Raw genomic sequence first — 17,117 nt, 5'->3', positions numbered from 1 at the left:
AAGGTAGTGTATGCAGACGAATTAAAAGAAAAACATTCTGATGGGTAAAGAGTTCAAACAAACAGTTCAAAGAAAACTACAAATGCCTAGAAAATATATGTATGACATGCAAAAATGTTCAACCTCGCTTCATATATTCAACCAACTTTTTAAAAATGTGTGAATAAAAAAGCCAATAACTTTGTTTTTTGCCATTCAATGTGGCATTAAAAAATAATACTAGTTAATTTGAATAAAGAAGACATTTTCCTATTGTGCTATATAAAGGTAAAATGGTACAATTATCCTGGGGATATTTTGTGAGATATATCAGAAATCTTTAATATTCACATACCAATTGCCCTCAATCCTGTGGGAAATTATGCAAGGAAATAATCATGAATTTGTGTATAGAGATGTGTTCTTTCTCTATATTTGCTTTATCTTCCAAATTTTCTACATTATCTTGTAATTTATGAAAATGCTATGCAACAGGTGAAAAAGGCATATTTTGAAGATTCATTTTTTCAAAAGGCACATATTCTTGGTTCTTGTTTATAAATAGACTGGGTTCTAAACTTAACTGTTTATAAATTATATTACTTAGAGCAGTAATGTATTAGAAGAGAGTAAGACCTGAGCTCTCAGAGTGACGTTTCTGATGATGATACTGATGATCAATAAGGTAAAGAACAGACTAAGGTCCAAACAAGGACAGCAAGAGCAGGAAACTCAGTTCTTTTTGTTATTCATCCAGAGTCAATCTCATTAACTCCTGGGTAGCTTATGTAGGTTAAATGAATTGTTTGTTTTATAATAAAGAGAGGCAAAAGCACTACCTTTGGCTAAGAAATCAATGCCTAATGCTTTTAGTAGCTTTTATTATAAGGTGGCTGCTTCTACGATTACGGAACAAAACTGTTTTGGCTTTTGGAGGTCTGCAAATGCTCACCCCAGATGTCAGTTCCTTCTATCTCACAAGAACTAAAGGCCTTTTGTGATTGATTTTCTGTGCTGTTATTACATTCTTATGACAACTGTCTCTCTCACACATCCATTGTTCTCCCTTACATGTATACCATGGAGCCTGAAGATACTAGAAAGAAAGGGGCTGTTACTCACAGACTGGTCTTCATTAATGGGGTCCTGGACACTCCCGCTGCACTGAGGGACCCAAGGGGGGTCAAACATCGGGACAGATGGCATTCCAAGCACTGGGGAGGGCAGGGTGAAGTTTATACTGGGAGGCGGGATCTGTTAGTTGATATCAGAAGAATGAAGTGAGTAAGATGGAAAATAAGCTAGAATGAGTCTGAAGCAAAATTATGACATAGTCTTTTAGAGCATAGGATGTTATAAGGCACATGAAGAACGTCTCTGGGCCTCAGTTTACTCATTAATAAAATGAAGGGTTTCAACTATATGATCTCTATTTGTGTTAATCACCCCATCTTCCAAAGAACATCTGTATTTATATAGCAAAATGTATGGAAGATTACACCCCAAACTTCTATGTGCTTACCTCTGGGGATGGTGCTGAAATCTTGAGGTTTATAGAAACTTGATTTTCTTACTGTACATTCTTATATTTCAATTTGTTTTAAGGACAAGAATTCACTCATATACGAGTCAGGTTTACTTATGTAATCAGAGAGGGAAAAAAAGAAGCATCTCGGGCTTCCCTGGTGGCGCAGTGGCTGGGAGTCCACTGGCCAATGCACGGGATGCGGGTTCGTGCCCCGGTCCAGAAGATCCCACATGCCGCAGAGCGCCTGGGCCCGTGAGTCATGGCCGCTGGGCCTGTGCGTCTGGAGCCTGTGCTCCACAACGGGAGAGGCTGCAACAGTGAGAGGCCCGCGTATGTATACCTCACCTTAAAAATCTGCTGTGCTCCCTCCTCCATCCGGGGCCAGACCTGATAGCGAAACCTCCAAAGTGTGTGGAACTTAAGGACAGCATTCAGCCGCTGCACGGTCTCCGGGTGGTGGAACTCTGATGTCAGCATATCAGACACGGCCTCAGGGACTTTCACCGCACACAACAGGAACATGGCCGCTAAAGACAGTCAACATCAAAGACAGTTCATCAGCTATGCACCTCTTAATTTTGCATGATTCCTGGGGATAGGTAGAATGGGGAAACTGCTTCTGTCTCTTGAAAATGACTACTGAGCTATAGAGCCAGGCCACCAGCGCTGGCAAAAGCAAAGCATGTTTCAGCACCTGGAAAGCAGACTTCATCCTTTGTGCCTCCCACAATCTTCTAATATCTGATGCGAGCATGATCTGTGACAGCATGACACTGCAGTAGAAAAACTCATTTTAAGCAAAGTTTCCTTTGGCTCACAGTGAAAAGTAGATGCCAGAGGAAACAAGTGAAGAAAGGAAATTATAAGCTGAAATATCCTTTTTAGGAAATGGCTAGAGTCATCTCAGAGTAACCCTAAAATGTCCATTTAAAGAGTAACCATAAAAATGTCCATTTAAAGAGTAACCATAAAAATGTCCATTTAAAACTGTCTCAGTGGGCTTCCCTGGTGGCGCAGTGGTTGAGAGTCCGCCTGCCGATGCAGGGGACACAGGTTCGTGCCCCAGTCCGGGAGGATCACACATGCCGCAGAGCAGCTGGGCCCGTGAGCCATGGCCGCTGAGCCTGGGCGTCTGCAGCCTGTGCTCCGCAACGGGAGAGGTCTACGTACTGCAAAAAAAAAAAACTAAAAAAAACCCCAAAACTGTCTCAGTTCCATTAGTTATATTAAAAATAACATTCATCATCCAGTGAGTGGGCGCCACTGGGAAACTCTGAGGGCACAGAAGTGGCTGACGTGTGGTGGCTTGAAAAAAGGAAGACGAGGGCCAAAAAGAGCCTGCCGTGTGGCTGAAAGGGTCTCAGTGCTCCGTCCAGGTGTCAGGCCTGAGCCAAGTAGGTGGAAGAGCCGAGTTCAGGACACTGGACCACCAGAGACCTCCCAGCCCCACATAATATCAAACGGTGAAAGCTCTCCCAGAGATCTAAATCTCAATGCTAAGACCAAGCTCCACTCAACAATTAGCAAGCTCCAGTGCTGGACACTCTATGCCAAACAACTAGAAAGACAGGAACACAACCCCAACCATTAGCAGAGAGGCTGCCTAAAATCACATCCCCCCAAAACACCACCAGAATGACAAGATCCAGCCTCATCCACCAGAACACAGGCACCAGTCCCCTCCACCAGGAAGCCCACACAACCCATTAAACCAACCTTACCCACAGTGGGCAGATGCCAAAAACAACAGGAACTACGAACCTGCAGCCTGTGAAAAGGAGATCCCAAACACAGTAAGTTAAGAAAAATGAGAAGACAGAGAAACACACAGCAGATGAAGGAGCAAGGAAAAACCCACCACACCAAACAAATGAAGAGGAAATAGGCAGTCTACCTGAAAAAGAATTCAGAGTAATGATAGTAAAGATGATCCAGAATCTTGGAAATAGAATGGAGAAAATACAAGAAACGTTTAACAAGGACCTAGAAGAACTAAAGAGCAAACAAACAATGATGAGCAACATAATAAATGAACTAAAAAATTCTCTAGAAGGAATCAATAGCAGAATAACTGAGGCAGAAGAATGGATAAGTGACCTGGAAGATAAAACAGTGGAAATAACTACTGCAGAGCAGAATAAAGAAAAAAGAACAAAAAGAATTGAGGAGAGTCTCAGAGACCTCTGGGACAACATTAAATGCAACAACATTCGAATTATAGGGGTCACAGAAGAAGAGAAACAGAAAGGGACTGAGAAAATATTTGAAGAAATTATAGTTGAAAACTTCCACAATATGGGAAAGAAAATAGTCACTCAAGTCCAAGAAGTGCAGAGAGACCCATACAGGATAAATCCAAGGAGAAACATGCCAAGACACATATTAATCAAACTATCAAAAATTAAATACAAAGAAAAAATATTAAAAGCAGCAAGGGAAAAACAAGTAACATACAAGGGAATCCCCATAAGGTTAACAGCTGATCTTTCAGCAGAAACTCTGCAAGCCAGAAGGGAGTAGCAGGACATATTTAAAGTGATGAAAGGGAAAAACCTACAATCAAGATTACTCTACCCAGCAAGGATCTCATTCAGATTTGACGGAGAAATTAAAACCTTTACAGAGAAGTAAAAGCTAAGACAATTCAGCACCACCAAACCAGCTTTACAACAAATGCTAAAGGAACTTCTCTAGGTAGAAAACATAATAGAAGGAGAAGACCTAAAATAACAAACCAAAACAATTAAGAAAATGGTAATAGGAACATACACATCCATAATTAACTAAAATGTAAATGGATTAAATGCTCCAACCAAAAGACATAGACTGGCTGAATGGATACAAAAACAAGACCCGTATATATGCTGTCTACAAGAGACCCACTTCAGACCTAGGGACACATACAGACTGAAAGTGAGGGGATGGAAAAAGGTATTCCATGCAAATGGAAATCAAAAGAAAGCTGGAGTAGCAATTCTCATACCAGACAAAATACACTTTAAAACTAAGACTATTACAAGAGACAAAGAAGGATACTACATAATGATCAAGGGTTCAATCCAAGAAGAAGATATAACAATTGTACATATTTATGCACCCAACATAGGAGCACCTCAATACATAAGGCAAATGCTAACAGCCATAAGAGGGGAAATCAACAGTAACGCAATCATAGTAGGGGACTTTAACACCTCACTTTCACCAATGGACAGATCATCCAAAATGAAAATAAATAAAGAAACACAAGCTTTAAATGATACATTAAACAAGATGGACTTAATTGATATTTATAGGACATTTCATCCAAAAACAACAGAATACACTTTCTTCTCAAGTGATCATGGAACATTCTCCAGGATAGATCATATCTTGGGTCACAAAGCAAGCCTTGGTAAATGTAAGAAAACTGAAATCGTATCACATATCTTTTCTAGCCACAACGCTATGAGACTAGATATAAATTACAGGAAAAAATCTGTAAAAAATACAAAGACATGGAGGCTACTACTAAATACTAAATACACTACTGAATAACCAAGAGATCACTGAAGAAATCAAAGAGGAAATCAAAAAACATCTAGAAGCAAATGACAATGAAAACACGATGACCCAAAACCTATGGGATGCAGCAAAAGCAGTTTTAAGAGGGAAGTTTACAGCAATACAATCCTACATTAAGAAACAAGAAACATCTCAAATAAACAACCTAACCTTACACCTAAAGCAGTTAGAGAAAGAAGAACAAAAAAATCCCAAAGTTAGCAGAAGGAAAGAAATCATAAAGATCAGACCAGAAATAAATGAAAAAGAAATGAAGGAAATGATAGCAAAGATCAATAAAACTAAGAGCTGGTTCTTTGAGAAAATAAACAAAATTGATAAAGCATTAGCCAGACTCATCAAGAAAATAAGGTAGAAACTCAAATCAATAGAATTAGAAATGAGAAAGGAGAAGTAACAACTGACACTGCAGAAATACAAAGGATCATGAGAGATTACTACAAGCAACGATATGCCAATAAAATGGACAACCTGGAAGAAATGGACAAATACTTAGAAAAGTACAACCTTCCAAGATTGAACCAGGAAGAAATAGAAAATATAAACAGACCAATCACAAGCACTTAAATTGAGACTCTGATTAAAAGTCTTCCAACAAACAAAAGTCCAGGATCAGATGGCTTGTCAGGCGAATCCTATCAAACATTTAGAGAATAGCTAACACCTATTCTTCTCAAACTCTTCCAAAATATACCAGAGGGAGGAGCACTCCCAAACTCATTGTACGAGGCCACCATCACTCTGATACCAAAACCAGACAAAGATGTCACGAAAAAAGAAAACTACCGGCCAATATCATTGATGAACATAGATGCAAAAATCCTCAACAAAATACTAGCAAACAGAATCCAACAGCACATTAAAAGGATCATAGACCATGATCAAGTGGGTTTTATCCCAGGAATGCAAGGATTCTTCAATATATGCAAATCAATCCATGTGATAAATCATATTTACAAACTGAAGGAGAAAAAACCATACGATCATCTCAATAGATGCAGAAAGAGCTTTTCACAAAATTCAACACCCATTTACAATAAAAGCCCTCCAAAAAGTAGGCATAGATGGAACTTACCTCAACATCATAAAGGCCATATATGACAAACCCACAGCCACCATTGTTCTCAATGGTGAAAAACTGAAACCATTTCCACTAAGATCAAGAACAAGACAAGGTTGTCCACTCTCACCATTATTATTCAACATAGTTTTGGAAGTTTTAGCTACAGCAGAGAAGAAAAAGAAATAAAAGGAGTCCAAATTGGAAAAGAAGTAAAGCTGTCACTGTTTGCAGATGACATGATACTATACGTATAGAATCCTAAAGATGCTACCAGGAAACGACTAGAGCTAATCAATAAATGTGGCAAAGTAGCAGGATACAAAATTAATGCACAGAAATCTCTTGCATTACTGTACAGTAATGATGAAAAATCTTAAAGAGAAATTAAGGAAACACTCCCATTTACCATTGCAACAAAAATTAATAAAATACCTAGGAATAAATCTACCTAAGGAGACAAAAGACCTGTATGCAGAAAACTATAAGAAACTGATGAAAGAATTTAAAGATGATACAAACAGATGGAGAGATATACCATGTTCTTGGATTGGAAGAATCAACATTGTGAAAATGACTACACTACCCAAAGCAATCTACAGATTCAATGCAATCTCTATCAAACTACCAATGGCATTTTTCAGAGAACTAGAAAAAAAAATTCACAATTTATATGGAAACACAAAAGACCCCGAATGGCCAAAGCAATCTTGAGAAAGAAAAACGGAGCTGGAGGAATCAGGCTCCCTGACTTCAGACTATACTACAAAAGTACAGTAATGAAGACAGTACGGTACTTGTACAAAAACAGAAATATAGATCAATGGAACAGGACAGAAAGCCCAGAGATAAACCCATGCACATATGGTCACCTTATCTTTGATGAAGGAGACAAGAATATACAATGGAGAAAAGACAGCCTCTTCAATAAGTGGTGCTGGGAAAACTGGACAGCTACATGTAAAAGAATGAAATTAGAACACTCCCTAACACCACACACAAAAATAAACTCAAAATGGATTAAAGACCTAAATGTAAGGCCAGACACTATAAAACTCTTAGAGGAAAACATAGGCAGAACACTCTATGACATAAATCACAGCAAGATCCTTTTGGACCCACCTCCTAGAGAAATGGAAATAAAAACAAAAATAAACAAATGGGACCTAATGAAACGTAAAAGCTTTTGCACAGCAAAGGAAACCATAAAAAGATGAAAAGACAACCTTCAGAGTGGGAGAAAATATTTGTAAACGAACCAACCGACAAAGGATTAATCTCCAAAATATACATGCAGCTCATGCAGCTCAATTGCAAAGAAACAAACAACCCAATCCATAAATGGGCAGAAGACCTAAATACACATTTCTCCAAAGAAGATATACAGATTGCCAACAAACACATGAAAGGATGCTCAATGTCACTAATCATTAGAGAAATGCAAATCAAAACTACAATGAGGTATCACCTCACACCAGTCAGAATGGCCATCATCAAAAATCTACAAACAATAAATGCTGGAGAGGGTGTGGAGAAAAGGGAACCCTCTTGCACTGTTGGTGGGAATGTAAACTGATACAGCTTCTATGGCGGTTCCTTAAAAAACTAAAGATAGAACTACCATACGACCCAGCAATCCCACTAATGGTTATATACCCTGAGAAAACCATAATACAAAAAGAGTCATGTGCCACAATGTTCATTGTAGGTCTATCTACAATAGCTAGGACATGGAAGCAACCTAAGTGTCCATCAACAGATGAATGGATAAAGAAGATGTGGCACATATATACAATGGAATAGTACTCAGTCATAAAAAGAAACGAAATTGAGTTATTTGTAGTAAGGTGGATGGACCTAGAGTCTGTCATACAGAGTGAAGTGAGTCAGAAAGAGTATAACAAATACCGTATGCTAACACATATATATGGAATCTAAAAAAAAAACAAAAATGGTTCTGAAGAACCTAGGGGGAGGACAGGAATAAAGACGCAGACATAGAGAATGGACTTGAGGGCACAGGGTGGGGAAGGTTAAGCTCAGACAAAGTGAGAGATTGGCATGGACATATATGCAATTCCAAATGTAAAATAGATAGCTAGTGGGAAGCAGCTGCATAGCACAGGGAGATCAGCTCAGTGCTTTGTGTTTACCTAGAGGGTTGAGATAGGGCGGGTGGGAGGGAGATACAAGAGGGAGGAGATATGGGGATATACGTATAAGTATAGCTGATTCAATTTGTTATACAACATCAACTAAAACAACATTGTAAAATAATTATAGTCCAATAAAGATGTTAAAATTTTTAAATAATAAAAATAACACTCATAAGGTAGACTCTATTAGAAACATCTACCTTTCCAAGAGGTAGAAGAGATTGAGAAACCAAAAGAGATTTCATGAACCATAATACCATCGTTGTTTTTTGGGGGGAAAGCCAAATATGAATAAGAGAAAGATCAGTGCTATGATAAGTTACAAAGTCAATGAATAATGAGGAAAAGAAATACACTCTGTAGCATAGATGGAGGAGCCAGTGTTGATCATAAAAATATAATTTAAAAACTCTCTTCTACTTTTCCCAAGATCCTCAAAACATGCTCAGGCAATTGTTAGAACAACTGGGGTTGAATCCCAGCTCTGAAACTTCTCTCCTATTGATCTTGGCCAAGCCTCTTAACTTCTTAACCTTTGTTTCTCTATTGGTAAAATGTCGATGATGATGATGAGAGTGAGGATGAGGATGCTGCTGATAGCTGCCTCCTAATTTGTTGTTAGAATAAAATAATGTATGAGAAAGTGCTTTGTGACATGAAAAGTACTACAGAATTCTAAAGCATATTTTATTTTTTAGAGGCAAAGTGGTATATGGAAAGGGCATCTATTTGTAGTCAAAAGATCTGGGTTTGATTTCCTGGCTCTGCTAATTCTGAGCTGTGTGCACTTGGTTAAAAGTCCTTTCAACCTTCTGAGTTGGATTTTGCGCGTTTATACAATCGTTGTTATGAGGATCAAGTAAGATAGTGTGTATGATAGAGTTCTAGAACAAATGTGAGCTACTGTCATCAGTAGCTTTTGATAATCTGTTTCTTAATCCTACCACCTCCTTAAATTTCCACTTTTTCTTTTTTCTTTACTTTTCTTTAAAGTGTATTTTTAAACACCATCGTCACTCTCTAAGTCATTGCAGTTGGAGTTCTTCCTCAATCTCTTTACTGAAACAGTTTTCTTGTAATGCTCACTAATCAGCAGATCCAGTGATATTTTTACAGCATTTCTTTTCTTTCAGTTTTTAACACTTTCATAACAATCTCCTTGAAAAGGATCTTCCTCTACTTCCATGGTTTGAGATTACTTAAGTTCTACTTTTCTGGTCGTTTTTCTGGGTTTTGCTGGTCAGCTCTTCTTCCTGTCCTCTGAAGGTAGAGAAAGCCAATGGCCTAGTGTTCATTCCTCAGCCCTCTCCTCTATACCAAGAAATCATCCTCCCCTGGAAATAATCCTCTCTCATTGTTTCAGCTGCCACATACATCAAGCTTTCCCAAGTTTCTCTCTAGCTATGGCCTTTCTCATTAGCTTTAGTGTCATATCACCACTGATATGTCTCCTCGTCATCTAAAAATCAGTTTCTAAAACCAAGCCACTCCACTCATTGCTGCCACTTTAAACTTGGCAATAATTCAACATTATATGCAACATTACTCTTTGGCTCGGAACCCCTGAGTGGTTTCCCACAGTTCAGTGGAAAGTCCACACTCCTAACCCTGTTGTTCAAGGTCTGTTACAATGTGAGACCCGCTCACTTGCTTAATATTACAGACTAGCAACCTCTTTACAAAAGCCACCCCAGTCTCAATTCCTCCTCAGGCTTTCCAAATCAACCCAGTGCATTTCCACACCCCATGTGCCTTTGCATATACCATTTCCTCTTCCTTCTAGGTTTTCTTAAAGCTCAGTCCCCCTGTTCATAACTTCCATGAAAATGTCCATGGCTGTCCCATATTTAAGGAGCATGCCCTTCTCTCCGAAAAATACTTGGTAGAGAAGCAAAAATCTGATACTTAATGTGAACAAAGACATTTTACAAAGACATTTGATGCAGCATAGTATAAAAAAAGCAAAAGGCAAGAATCAACTAAAATTTCCAGGTTAAATAAATTGTTATATCCATTCATTCAATGGAATATTTGGTAGCCATTAAAAAGAATAGGCAAACTTATAGACTGATGTTAAAAATGGTCTCCTAGAGAGAACTCTTAACCACTTCTTGTTTGGCATTTCTCAATTCAAATTTATCTTTGTTCAAATTTTTAATATGCCTCAGTTTACCTTTTAACAGTTCTGGTGTCAGAAGAGGGAACCAAAGGAGACGCCCCCCCAACAGCCCACAGGAGAAATGAGCAACCCGGCAGAGGTATCTGTTGAGACCTTGAGCTTGCTGCTTTCTCGCTGCCTCTGGAGGTCATGGGTAAGTCCCTCTCAAATCCTAGCACTGAAGTTTTTGTGTTATGAGCTTGCAGACTTTATCTGAGCCTTTCTTTTTCATGCTGGGTCCAGAAACCGGCTGCAGTTGGAATGAGTCAGACTTAAAAACCAGACTGGGCTCAGGAATGGACTGGTTCCAATTTAGAAACCAGACTGGATCCAGGGTCAGACTGGGTCTGACTTAAAACTGGACTGAGTCTAGTGTGAGGTCTCAGGTGAACAGAATTTTTTTTTTTTTTTAAGGAACAAGTAGGTTAACTATACCAAAGATAATCTTGAATTACATTGGCCACAGTGGAGAACTTTAAATCATCTTAGATAAGCCTATCCGTTTATGAGTTATCCTAGAGGAAAAAGTATTTCAGCCAGGCACTCACTATTAAGGGTAGAGGGAAAATTATTTTTCCTCCTTTACAGTTACTGGTGACCAGGATGAGACCCACTGGAATGCTTCCCTCACTCTGGAGCCTGCAGACATCACCCTGGGGAAACTGGCAGAAGCCGGCAAAGAGTAAGAATTTTTACTAACGTCAGCTCCCCCAGACCTCTCTACCTGTGGTGGCTGGTTGAGAGAAGAAGGTAAAATTTCACATTGCCGCTTCCTTTCCAAATTACCAAAAAAAAAAAAGGTTATTGATCCTTTCTCTCCCGGGGACAGCTATTGCCTTCTTGTCCATCTCATTTTTTGTCCTGAGAACTTAGCTTGGCAATCATCAGGTTGGGGAACTCAAAAATATAGCCAGGCAGAAATGTGGGTTACATTCCATTTGTGGCTAGGGTCCTCCCACTGCCAGCTCTCAGGGCAACTGTCTAAGTCCTTCTTTCTTTTGGCTATCTTTGGGGCTGGCTCTGGATGTTGTGCTCATGGGGTAGTTCAATACTGCCAGGAATATTTACTGTTTGTCTTGCTCGAACCTGACAAAATATTTGAAAAAAAAATTTTTTTTTTAAATTAGCTCTATAGTCAGAAGTTGGCCAAATTGGAAGCTGATATTCAGAGCCTGATAGGAACCATTTTTTAGGCCTTCTCCCCTAACCTAAAATAAAATTATGTACCCAGAGGGAACGAAAAACATGCTGAAGCCATTGTAGAAGGATTTACTGAAGCGTTCCAAAGACACACAGCTCTAGAACGCAGGAATCTTTTGATTTCCATCTTAGAGCTCTTCTCCATGATAGAAAGAAGAAAACTAAGAATAATGTAGTTGGATGGTTGGGTCAGCATCTTGATAGTCAGGCTGCAACCCAATCTTTCAAGGAATTAAAGACAACTGTCTAACACACTAAGTCTTTGTAAGAACAGAAATGTGGCTCTAGAAACAACTCAAAGCCCACCTATCCTTTTTACCTATCCCCAAATTTCCCCTATTTATCTCAAAAGGCTTGCAGATATTGTTAAAAAAAAACACTGGATTTAGGAAACAAAAGCCTTTTTTGGAGAAATTTATATCTTTTCTCTGTGCCTTTGAGATATAAACGTTCTACCTGGTCTTCTCTAGGAACCCAAAGCCATCTCTGGAAATGTAAACTTCAGGGAAGTAATTCTTATCAGAAAAAGAAGGGAGCTGTTTTGGAAATTAAATGAATGAAAAATCTTAATAGTCTTTTCCACAAATATTAGTAAAAGTTTTAGCTATCTGAGTAGGTAACCTTAACTTATTTTATCTGCCAGAAACACAATTTAGATCCAACTGTTCTTTTATAAACTAGTCAGTTTTGCATTATCATACCTGTCTCATGGCCAAAATTTTAAAACTAAAGCTATAAGATCTCTGCATCTGTCTGTATGTTTATGTATATCCCTGTTTGCATGTTGTAGATGTGTGATATTTTTCTACCTTTGGATGGTATCGCCAAAATTAATGTGTAAAGAGCTCTATTAATTGGCTTAAAGACAAACAAGCATTTACATAAATCAAGTATACTCTCAGAAACCAACCAAAAATTTTTTCAAGTTCATTTGATCTAGGATAATCTTCAGTAAATAAAAAGTGGTTTAAGTTTGTTGGTTTAATCAAAATAGGTATGTCTTTAGAGTTATTAGCATTAAATATAATACTTTTATCCTACCTAGGTTTACTAAAAATCAAATAAACTCATGTTATAGAATTTGTCAGAAAGAAAAATAACTTAAAATGATGGTTATCTGTTTAATGTCTCATGAAATTTTCATGAATATTCTAAACATAATTGTTAAGAACAAATAAATTAAATAGATGTAAATAAAAGTTTACTTTTTAAAAAAGTAAAAAGTTTATAAATAAATTTTTCAACATTATGCTTTATGGTATGTCTACTTAAAAATAGTTTCTAAAATCTTTTTGGTAACTTGAAACCTTAAAGTTATGCTGAGATAAGTGAAATGATGGATATTCATCGAATATCTAGATCATTTCCAAATAAGATACAATACTGAAACATTAATTACTGAACATAGCTTTATCTACTTTTGGCTTCCTTTTCAGAGGCACTAAAGATATTTGCGTTTATTACTAAACATGTTTTGTGCCACAATGAAAAATTTACTAAGAAAGAACATACTTCCAGAAATCGTGAAATGTATTTATAAATTTGCCAACCCACAGAATGCTAGTATAACAGACACTCCACAATTGCTTACGTCTTAGTTTCACTAGGAAAAAACAGTTCTAAGCATTAAGAATTCTAATCAATACATACAATTAAAACTACTTAGAAAACTTCATGGAATTGAACCTTGGGTCCACATCCCTCAGTTAAAAAGGGCTTCTCCAAACTCTTGGAACTGCATACCAGCTAGAGACCTAAAATTAAAATTGACTAAGGAGGTTCTTACCCAGAGGCAGATGGCATCTTGTGGTAGACAGCTGTCTCCCAAGATTGCAGATCAAGGTCTTTATCACCAATATGAAATGTTTATTCCTTTTGCCTTTTCACTACTTGCTTTTTCTCTCTGTTAATGCATAGGAAGATAATGCTCCTTAACTCTGGCAACTGCTGATGAATCTACTGCTAAGGCTGTAGCTGAACAGCCAAAGTCCCACGGTTTTCTTGCTAAGGTAAATTTAGATAATAGAATTGCTTTAGATTAGTTATTGGCTGAACATGTGCCATAGCAAATGTCTCCTGCTGCGCCCTGATCAATATCTCTAGTATTGTAGCAAATGCAGAAAATTAACAAACAAGCCACTTGGTTAAACAGGTACATCCTTTGATTTATTTGATACCAGCTAGTTTGGTTCACTGGGGCCCTGGCTAAGGAGTACACTTTAGTCTCTTGATATTATCCTCCTAATAGTTATCACTGTAGTCTCTGTGGTGTGCTATATTCTCTCAAAGGTCTTAAATGCATGTTCACAGCCATCAGCAGTACATTAGCTGGTCTTACTGTGCTTGGAGAAACAGGAACAAGATGAACAACGAGATGAACAGCAAAACAATTCTTCCACGGACATGACATCATTAGCTACTATGAGTTTCACAATGAGACAAGAGAAACTTAACTCTGATGGTGACAAAGAGTGGCATTAATACTAAATTTTTGGTCACCTTTTCACATATGAGAGGATGACCAAAAGGGGGAAATTGTTAAGTTGTTTTAAAAGGAGACCATTAGACTGAGGTAGCTCTAATGCCACGGCAGCTTACATAAGCAAACCAAAATCTATGCCTATAAACACCTCAAGGTTACAAATCAAAATGCTAAGGATAACCAATCACAAACAGCTAACTAGGCTTTACGCTACAGACAATAAATAATTGCTTTTCTTTGCTTCTGCCTTTTCTCTATAAAAGTCTCTCCCTGAGCTACTCTTGGTGGAGTGCTCCTAACCACTTGTAGCTTGGCACTGCCTGATTGGAATCAATTTTTGTTCAAATAAACTCTTAAAAAAGTCTCCTAGATAAAAATGCAAAATGAAGAAGTCTTTATGGTATGTCCTATTTGTGTGAAAAAGGAAACGTAATATATACATACATAGGTATGTGTGTATATATATATATGCATAGTTTACCCCAGAGGTTTCCTGGGAAATTTAAAAATTGTCACCTCTGAGAAAGAGGACTGGGAGTCATGGGAAAGAGGGTGATACTTTTAAACTTCATACACTCTTATATTATTTGAATTTTAACCATGTGCATTTTCAATTAAAATAACTATAAAATAAAGGAATATGCACAAAAAATGGAAAACGATGAAGAATCCAGATTCTACCTCTACCATTTGTTAGCTATGTGGCTTTGGACACATCGCTTAAATTTCACAAATTTATTTTGATATTGTGATTTGAACACAGACTATTACTCACATAAGATTTAATAAAATTAATAATGGTTGTTCATGGTCAATCTGGGAAATCACAACGCACAAAAAGAATTTTATATTTTGTGAAATATAGTGAAAATGTAGGTTCTGGGGGAAATCATTCTCTATAATTTGGTAACATCTTGGGAGAGACATGCTGCCCTTGTGCAAACTATACAGTGACATGAAAAGGGTGCACACAGAACCTAGGCCTGTTTCTGTTTAGTGCACAGCTCTGTCTAGAGGTCCAGCCATTGCTAGCAATCTGACCTAAGGGTGAAAATGGAATGAATGTGCCTCTCTCTTGCTTAAATGCTGGGATGAGTGGCAGCAGGACCAGAGTCCCAGGTGGTCTTTCTTTACCTGCTGCCCCTGCCATGTGCTCATCCATGCTGAGCAGGAGCTCCCAGGCAGCTGGCTGGATGTCTCCATACATCTCCTCTGTGAGAATTGGTGCTGCCTTGATTAGCAGAGATAAGGGAGCAGGCGACAGGCTCATCACCTGGAAAAAGATGGAAATGATGTCGTAAAATCTTTGAAGACACTGATTGCTGTACTCCTCTAGAGTGTTAAGTGTCACTTCCCCTCTCTCTGCTTTCCTTAAATGACCTTAAAATACGTTCCAAAGTGGGAGCGTATTTACTGGCATGATGTATAATAAGCTTTATACCCTATCAGTTGATGTATAATTACCCCCAAATCATATTAATTTTATAATACTTTCACCACAAAAATTAATTTGCAACCACCTAGGGAGTAAACTGTAGAATAAGTATAGCTCTGTGAGAAAGAAGGACTCCAGCCAATATATCTTTGTGTTTAAAGTCCTGGTGGACTTTCATAGCATCTTATCTTCCTTCCTGTTAGAAGCTGATTTCCACTGGAAACTGTGATCAGCCTCTAATTTATAAAGGAGTCCCATTCAGAAAGTTAGTTTTCTAAGCCAGTGAACTTGGATGGCATTTTCCCTTCAAAACATTATACATTGTGGTTATTGCTCCAGGTTAGCCAACAAAATCCCATTTAATCCATTATTTCAAATAATTTTGGTGATAAATGTAGGTTTGGGGCAAGCCTAGGTCTTTAACCATCGTTTAAAACACTTTCTAGAAAAACAGGAAACTTTTTTTTCTCTTCCCCTGGGAAATGTATTATGATTTAGAGTTTAGGTTGTAATAACAATATAACTGTGCCAAGCACTGGATAAGTAGATAAATATACTATCTTTTTTAATCCATGCAATAATTCTTTGAGATGGGTCTAGTGTTAAAATCCCCATTTTAGAGATTAGGCAACTAAAACTGAGAAAAATTAAGTTAACTTGCCCAAGGTCCCAGAGCCAGAGCAGCAGGTATAGGATTTGAAACCCAACTGTCTCATTCCAAGACCTATGAGCGTCACTACCACACATTGGTGGGAAGCTGGCTCCATTAGAGTGGAGAGAGTGGGAAGAGGCATGGTTCTAGCCAAGCCCCCCCAAGCCTTGTCTCTATGGAAGTTGGCTGTCCAGCAAGAAGGGATTTCTCCTTGCATACTTGGTAGCATTCTTGCTCACCAAATTAGAGGGGCCTTTATGCCAACACTGTGCCAGTTGGCATTGTATGTCCCAAACATTAGTAAACAAGATATCTGGAGTTCCCTCCTTATTACTGCTCTGTGAACATTTCTGATCCATGCATCAATACCTGTAGTCTGATGTATTTCAGCATTCCAGAGTCCTTTTTCCCCTCTAGGTTGGCATCTGAAACTCTCTTTTTCAGCGAAGGTGTCCTCAGGCATGATTTATCTGAGCACTGGAAAGAACATAAGATAGGTGACGAAGAGTGTTGTGTTCTCTCAAAACCCAACAGTGCTGTTTTCCTCCAAATTCTCCAAACAACCAACTGGTTCTAATGCAACAGATAATTTCAGTAAGGACTTTTTATGGGCCTGCACTTTCTGAAAGTGATAAAAGCAGTTAATTTTGTAATGAAAAGGTAGCTTAGGGGTATTTAGCAACAAACTGCTCTTTTACCACTGAGGAGACCAGGACCCAGAGAGGTGGAGTAGCTTGACCAAATTGCAAAACTGGTTATTAGTAGAATAAGGAAAGGACAGGATCTCCTGATTTCCATTTCAGGGCTAATTATATTCCACCAAGCTGTTAAAAACACAAATCTTTTAAAATATTGCCAGTTAAAAGCCACTCTCTCTAATAATCCCTTTAAAGGGTTGGATGTTAC

General features: G+C 38.1%; 1 protein-coding gene across 3 annotated transcripts in view; it reads right to left on the bottom strand.

Annotated features, from left to right (window-relative positions):
• Positions 1-17,117, bottom strand: part of UNC80 (unc-80 homolog, NALCN channel complex subunit) — a 238,039-nt gene that overhangs the window by 71,152 nt on the left and 149,770 nt on the right. For all 3 annotated transcript variants that reach the window (XM_065880023.1, XM_065880022.1, XM_065880024.1), the window contains 4 exons: positions 16,581-16,688; positions 15,259-15,397; positions 1,853-2,034; positions 1,102-1,233 (listed from right to left, as the gene is read on the bottom strand). In XM_065880023.1, coding sequence (XP_065736095.1) covers positions 1,102-1,233; positions 1,853-2,034; positions 15,259-15,397; positions 16,581-16,688 — 561 coding nt within the window. The remainder of the gene's footprint in view (positions 1-1,101; positions 1,234-1,852; positions 2,035-15,258; positions 15,398-16,580; positions 16,689-17,117) is intronic.

This window comes from Phocoena phocoena, chromosome 7 (assembly GCF_963924675.1).
Source record: "Phocoena phocoena chromosome 7, mPhoPho1.1, whole genome shotgun sequence".
NCBI classification, from domain to species: Eukaryota; Metazoa; Chordata; class Mammalia; order Artiodactyla; family Phocoenidae; genus Phocoena; species Phocoena phocoena.
Note: the sequence above shows the minus strand (reverse complement) of the source record. Positions and strands in the feature narration are given on the sequence as shown.